General features: G+C 41.9%; 1 protein-coding gene across 1 annotated transcript; it reads left to right on the plus strand.

The window, feature by feature from the left end:
• Positions 1-401: 401 nt before the first annotated feature.
• Positions 402-800, plus strand: LOC138967803 (mucin-22-like). Its single transcript, XM_070340460.1, has one exon. It carries the CDS (start codon positions 402-404, stop codon positions 798-800), a length of 399 nt encoding a protein of 132 aa, XP_070196561.1.
• The last annotated feature ends 7,305 nt before the right edge of the window (positions 801-8,105 follow it).

Raw genomic sequence — 8,105 nt, forward strand, 5'->3', positions numbered from 1 at the left:
AAGGATGGAAATCATTCCGTGGCGATTGACCTTTCAGCAATATATAAAAACAAACATGCCATATTTAGCATAACAGTTTACAAATGTACTGTTGATTTGACAACTTAACATTGTCATGCAGTATCAATACTTATTGATAGGTCTGACGTGCAGCTCATAGTAGCGACTGTTCTTCATAACGCAAATTTAGTTTTCTTCCCGAAAAAGTGTCCGGGGATGTTCCTCCAGACAAGATTTCTAACTTTTAAAGGAGATCAAGATTGTTAACAAGATCAGAAGAAACAATTGTGAAAAGTTATAAGCTTGTTAAATCCTTCTTCACTTTACAGCGATAGACCCAAATGTTAACAGTTTCAAACACGGAGACCACCATAGCAACTGAAACAAACACGGAGACCACCATGGCAACTGAAACAAACACGGAGACCACCATGGCAACTGAAACAAACACGGAGACCACCATGGCAACTGAAACAAACACGGAGACCACCATGGCAACTGAAACAAACACGGAGACCACCATGGCAACTGAAACAAACACGGAGACCACCATGGCAACTGAAACAAACACGGAGACCACCATGGCAACTGAAACAAACACGGAGACCACCATGGCAACTGAAAGAAACACGGAGACCACCATGGCAACTGAAACAAACACGGAGACCACCATGGCAACTGAAACAAATACGGAGACCACCATGGCAACTGAAACAAACACGGAGACCACCATGGCAACTGAAACAAACACGGAGACCACCATGGCAACTGAAACAAACATGAATCGCGATCCCGAATAGCCAGATAGGTTGAAGGGACATGACAAACCAACCAACCAACCAACCAACCACCAACCAATCAACCAACCTTCTTCATCTTCTTCTTCTGCGTTCGTGGGCTGAAACTCCCGCGTACATTTACGTGTATGACCGTTTTTACCCCGCCATTTAGGCAGCCATACGCCGCTTTCGGAGGAAGCATGCTGTGTATTTTCGTGTTTCTATAACCCACCGAACTCTGACATGGATTACAGGATCTTTTCCGTGCGCACTTCGTCTTGTGCTTGCGTGTACACACGAAGGGGGATAAGCTACCAGCAGGTCTGCACATAAGTTGACCTGGGAGATCGGAAAAATCTCCACACTTAAGGGGTTACTTGTGTGTTCAAATCGCGTGAAAGAAACATTACACATTTTGTGCACAGGTTCCTTTAAGCAATATGGACACATCTGTGCAAAGAATAAAGGGGGTCGACGTATTAACTTTTTTTTTAGAATTTTTTTACCAGGGGTTGTCAAGTACGATTTTGCGAAAAACACTGCGATTCTTCAGGGGTTACTTGTGTGTTCCAATCGCGTGAAAGAAATATTACACATTTTGTGCACAGGTTCCTTTAAGCAATATGGACACATCTGTGCAAAGAAAAAAAGAGGTTGACGTATTAACTTTTTTTTTAGAATTTTTTTACTGGGGGTTGTCAAGTACGATTTTGCGAAAAACACTGCGATTCTTAACATGATCCCAACTGACATATTTAGCTCTACAAATAATAAATGAGACATTAGTTTGTGTATATAAATGAATGGAGAGTATAACTTTATTATAAAACGGTACTTATCAACGTGCATTTTCAGAAAATGATCGAGGTTTATCGAGGGCGTACACATAAAATTATCACTCCTTTAGTAGTAAAAACGTATTTTAAAAAAATTCGCGTGTGAGAAACATTACACATTTTGTGCACAGGTTCCTCTAAGCAATATGGACACATCTGTGCAAAGAAAAAAGGTGGTCGACGTATTAATTTTTTTTTTAGAATTTTTTTTACCGGGGGTTGTCAAGTACGATTTTGCGAAAAACACTGCGATTCTTAAGGGGTTACTTGTGTGTTCAAATCGCGTGAAAGAAACATTACACATTTTGTGCACAGGTTCCTCTGAGCAATATGGACACATCTGTGCAAAGAAAAAAAAGAGGTTGACGTATTAACTTTTTTTTTAGAATTTTTTTACTGGGGGTTGTCAAGTACGATTTTGCGAAAAACACTGCGATTTTTAACATGATCCCAACTGACATATTTAGCTCTACAAATAATAAATGAAACATTAGTTTGTGTATATAAATGAATGGAGAGTATAACTTTATCATCAAACGGTACTTATCAACGTACATTTTCAGAAAATGATCGAGGTTTCTCGAGGGCGTACACATAAAATTATCACTCCTTTAGTAGTAAAAACGTATTTAAAAATACTTCGCTCGACAGAAACATAACTAAACTTGAACACAGCTAAGTTCACTGTATACATCTACATTACCTGTAAACAAAATAAGTTGTTGCCTTATTGTCTGCTTCACAATTATTCCCGTACCAACCCCACCCCCATTATCTTGACTGACAAAAATGATAAAAAGAAATAATTTGGGAGCGCTGTAGGTCAGTTGGTAGAGCGCTGGACTTGTGATACATGAGTTTGAATCAGGGTGAAGGGTTGGGGGTCGGAACATTTGTGTGCAAAGTTTCATGAAGATCTGTCCAGTAAATTTCTATGAATCGCACACCACACACACACACACACACACACACACACACACACACACACACACACACACACATATCTATATATATATATATATATATATATACACCAGGGTAGATCAGTTAGTTTGTAAGGGGGGGTGTTTTTAGAATTCAATAGTGTAAATCGAGGTCGCAGAGCGCCCGAGACTGATCAAGGGGCATACACCCCCCCCCCCCCCCCCCACCCCACCCCCTCTCCTCAACCCAAGAAAAAAAAAATCGCACGTGAAATCCATTACACATTTTGAGCACATGTTTCTCTAAGCTATATGTCCACAACTGCAGACAGACAGAAAACGTTGTTTTCTTATTCATTTTTTTTTTATAAGAGTTTTGTCAGTTTTGGGGGGTACCGGGTGGACACATATGACCTTACAGAAAACACTGTAATTCGTAACGTCATCGTAACTGACATTTTTATCTTTAGAAAAGATCAATAAAACATTACTTTGTGTAGTTAAAAGAATGGAGAGTATCACTTTATTATAATACGGTACTTATCAATGTGCATGCCGAAAATTATCCAGGATTGGCGAGAGCGTACACAACAATTATCACTCAAAAACGCTGTAACACAAAATTGGCTCGACAGATCATAAACAAATTTGAACACAGCTAACTTCACTATATATACCGTTGCAATACCTAAGAAAACCATAACGTGCATGTTTCCTTATTGCTTACTCCACAATTCATATTAGTCGGAAGAAACAAGCACACGTGTGACACGTGTGGTGGGGGTATTTCCCGGCGAGTTTTCAGTGTTGTTGTTGTTGCGAAGCGAAGCGGCTTCCCAGTGCGGAAGGCAGGCAGTTTGTGCATCAAACAGTGTTGTTGTGATGGATGGATGAGTGAGTGATGAGGGTGAATGAGTTAGTTAAACTGTGACTGAATATCTATTGATGGATTGATATTAAAGTGAACATTAGGGGGGGGGGGGGGTTCGAAATGCACCATTGTGCACTCGCCTTGATGTAAGGAACACTACTGCAGTCTCCAACAGCTTCAAAGTGGGTTAGACAGGCTCTTGATAAAGACTGAGGCAAAATGTGCCAAATCACATATTGTCTTGAAAGAAGGAAAAATCTTCATTTGTCACCTTTCTGCACTTTTTTGACTTTGAGTGCATAGCCACAATGGTCACAGACAAGATGCATCAAACAGATTTGAAAAAGACCCCAAACTGAACTTGTTATGACTATTTGTAACCCCTCTCACCTTTTTGACTTGGCCGTACCCAAGCAAAAAGGCAAAACAAATCATAACTAATTCCTTGTTGACCTTTTGGTGGGGTGGACCTATTGTTCCAGACTCGCCTTGATTAGAGCAACACTAGTGCAGTGTTCAACAGCTTTTAAAATTTGTTTTGACCTCTTGACAATGTACATGTAAACATGTACTCCTAATCCCTGACTGTTGTGTAGTAAGAAAAAAATCTTCATTTTTCCCCTTTCTCCACCTTTTTGAGTGTCAGTGCATAGCCACAATGGTCACAGAAAAGATGCAGCAAACAGATTTGAAAAAGACCCAAAAGTGAACTTGTTATGACTATTTCTAACCTTTCCTACCTTGTTCACTTGGCCGTACCCAAGCCAAAAGGCTAAAAAAAATCATAACTAATTCCATGTTCACTTTTTGGTGGGGTGGACCTACTGTTCCAGACTCGCCTTGATTAGAGCAACACTAGTGCAGTGTTCAACAGCTTTTAAAATTTGTTTTGACCTCTTGACAATGTACATGTAAACATGTAACCCTAATCCCTGACTGTTGTGCAGTAAGAAAAAATCTTCATTTCTCCCTTTTCTCCACTTATTTGTGTGTCAGTGCATAGCCACAATTGTCACAGAAAAGATGTATCAAACAGATTTGAAAAAGACCCAAAACTGAATTTGTTATGAATATTTCTCATCTTTTTTGGACTTAAAAAAATTTGTCAAAAAAAAACCAACACCCAAAATCTTCATTTTTCCCTTCTTCAAAATTTGTCCAAAAAAACAACAACACCCAAAATCTTCATTTTTCCCTTCTTCACTTTTGTGACTGTCAGTGCATAGCCAGAATGGTCACAGAAAAGATGCAGCAAACAGATTTGAAAAAGACCCCAAACTGAACTTGTTATGACTATTCACCTTTTTGACTTGGCCGTACCCAAGCAAAAAGGAAAAAAAATCATAACTAATTCCATGTTGACTTTTTGGTGGGGTGGACCTATTGTTCCAGACTCGCCTTGATTAGAGCAACACTAGTGCAGTGTCCAACAGCTTTTAAAATTTGTTTTGACCTCTTGACAATGTACATGTCAACAATCCCTGACTATCCCTGACTGTTGTGTAGTAAGAAAAAATCTTCATTTTTCCCCTTTCTCCACTTTCTCTTTCATGAGGAAGGGATAATCACACATAGTACGCCAGTGAGGTTAGAATGGTGAGGTGGTGTCTGAGGCTGGTAAGGGATTTGGGGGTAGGACCGACGAGAGGGCACGGATTCGGCGGTTCGCCGTGTCGAGTCAACTTCATATAGATCTGTGTAGGCGATCAACAGCCCCAGCCGATCTGGATCTGTTCAAGTCAAAAGTAAAGTCAAGGATACGAAGAAGTTTACCGAAAAACATCGATCCCAAGGACTCATGTTGTAACTTTTCAAAGCAGTTACATTCTATCAAAGCTCTATCCACATTAAACCGAACGGGAATCGTCGAAGATCCACGCAACTTCACTGCAATGTCGAAAACGAACTCATAATGTCACCGCAGATCTATAGTTGGTTTTGGTTTTGTGTCACAGCAAAGAAACGAAGCAAATCTCCGGCTTTTATTTCACACTAAAAAAACGTTCATTTAGCGGGTTATTAAAATATATTTCTTTGAGGTTGCAAGGCAATGGCATCGCTGAGATGTACTCCTTCGAACACACGACGCAGGTTAGAAATTGACTTCATTTGGGCGCTTTTTACGGCCAAAACAGAGTGAGCTTTTTGACGGGTTTATGGAAAAATCACTTCGGGGGCAGGTCTAAAATCCTGTGTACAGTGCCAAATCATACATCATTCAAAAGAGCAAAGTATGTTCTTTATTCTAACATATGGGCTAGGGTAAGTCATAGATATAAATAGACAGTGTCTGTCTATTATATCTGTAGGCAAGTGTATTCCATTTCCATTCCTTCGATAGTCTCGTCATCTACACTTGCGTGAACAATGCAATTTTGAGTCTGTTTTGCATAAAAGACCTGCGAGATTTGTAGAAGTCAAAACAACTTACAGTCCAGCCTCTCAACTTTCGTTCCATGCAATTTGTTTGTCTGTACGTATAGACTGAGGGGTGCCCCGAAATGATTTGTAATCACAACATTCACAGACTTCAAATACGCCATTGAAAACTCGTCCACGTGCGTTTTAGATACTTGGGTGACTAAAACTGTCGTACCTACCAAAGGCCGCTTCGCGTAAGAAAATGACTACCAGAGTCGCAAGGCTCGGGATTTTTTTTACAAGAAATTTATACTTCGTTGTTCTAGTCCGAATGAATATGAAGATATGGCGAGTTGAAAACGCCGATTCTTTCGCCAGAAACACGTCTGTTTCCACACCGGAAAGAAGGAATGGACTGAGCTACTAGAAGCACGGCGCCGTGCGTACAATCGATCGAATGATGTTATTCACACAATACCATTTGGCGATCTCTAAAAAATCATTTAAAAACGAACTAGTTGACATGTAATGAAACTATTTACTGAAATCAAGAAGTATCTTAGTTCTAGCCGTGCATATGACACACCCTTTCGCGAAAGCACACTGAACCGTGCGTATACGCATTCGCACCCGCAAACCACCAACCCAGGCGGGTTATCCAGATCCAGATCCAGATCCAGATCCAAGGGAAGTGACTCAGTGAGTATAAACATGAGCAAGAACCGCAACCCGAACACACTCGTAACACCTTAACCCACCAGGCGGCCGCGGCCGGGATTCGAACCCTCGACCTTCCGATTAAGAGGCCGACGTCTTGCCACCCCGCCACAGCGCCCGTCACCAACCAACTAACCAACCAACCAACCGAAAACTGCTTTAGTTTAGTTTGATAATAAAATTACCCTTCACAGTTTTATCCTCTCGGTAATCTTTGAAATGACTGTAAAAGAAACCTGCACCTTGGATAGGGTTATTGCGGGAAGGAGAAGTTAGAAAAGGCTTGACAGAAACATTTGACACGACTGATGATGTTGTGTTAAGCAGTCTCCTAAAACTATAGTTTTTTGGTTTTTTTCTATTAGAGACAGGTGTCCCCTTCTTTTCCAGACGGCGTTGTCAAGCAAGATCCGGAGTTACACGGAGTTGGTGTTAACGAAGGGAGTGGACTGGGTGGCCGAGTGGTAACGCACTTGCGGTCGGAAGCGAGAGGTTAGCAATTTTCTCCCCCCTTTCCTAACCTAGGTGGTGGGTTCAAGTGCTAGTCTTTCGGATGAGACGAAAAACCGAGGTCCCTTCGTGTCCACTACATTGGGGTGTGCACGTTAAAGATCCCACGATTGACAAAAGGGTCTTTCCTGGCAAAATTGTATAGGCATAGATAAAAATGTCCACCAAAATACCCGTGTGACTTGGAATAATAGGCCGTGAAAAGTAGGATATGCGCCGAAATGGCTGCGATCTGCTGGCCGATGTGATTGCGTGATGTATTGTGTAAAACAAATTCCATCTCACACGGCATAAACAAATCCCTGCGCCTTGAATATGTGCGCGATATAAATTGCATAAAAAAATTTAAAAATAACAAAATCCCTGCGCTTAGAACTGTACCCACGGAATACGCGCGATATAAGCCTCATATTGATTGATTGATTGAAAAGTACCTGAAACAGCCTCGCTGTGGCTACTTCCTGTCGGGCAGCGCGGTGCAGTATGGGTTGGAACACACCGGCGGTCTTTTTCTCATTCTCCTGTCGGCTGTCTTCGTCTCCATCCTGCTGCTTGTCATACTGTTGTTTGTTTTAAGCCCCGCCATCCACCCTCGCAAAATTGTCTCGGTTTGTCTTGTGAAAAGATTAAAGGAAGCTGTTTGGTAGTCAGGTGGCTGTCAATGGATTACTCAAGATCTATTCCCTGTGCGGTGTCCCTATTGACAGTGGAACTGACCATTCACCTAGCCTATTTCCTCTTCCATCTCCTCATCCCTCCTCCCCCCCCCCCCCCCTCCCCCCCCCCCTCGTCATGCAGTCTCTCACGCGACAGTATGTATTGATAAGGAGGGTCATTATTCATTGTGAAAAATCGTCCACGTCTTAGCTGGCTTCCTCTTTGCTCCGGTGTCTTCCCTTCCCCTCCCTGTGTCTTCTTCCCCTCCCCTCCGTAACTCTTCCGAATGGCTGCCTGCAAATGTAGTGCAGTGTCGGCCGAACCAGTCTGAGACAAGAAGAGCCGTTTGTCTCCCGAAATTGCCCCGCCACGCTCTTTCCACTTTAAAGGCATGAGCGGTAGATATGAAACCCGACTCTGGACTGACCGAGCCACGTACTTTTGTATGCAA

Source organism: Littorina saxatilis, linkage group LG5 (assembly GCF_037325665.1).
Source record: "Littorina saxatilis isolate snail1 linkage group LG5, US_GU_Lsax_2.0, whole genome shotgun sequence".
Taxonomy (NCBI): Eukaryota; Metazoa; Mollusca; class Gastropoda; order Littorinimorpha; family Littorinidae; genus Littorina; species Littorina saxatilis.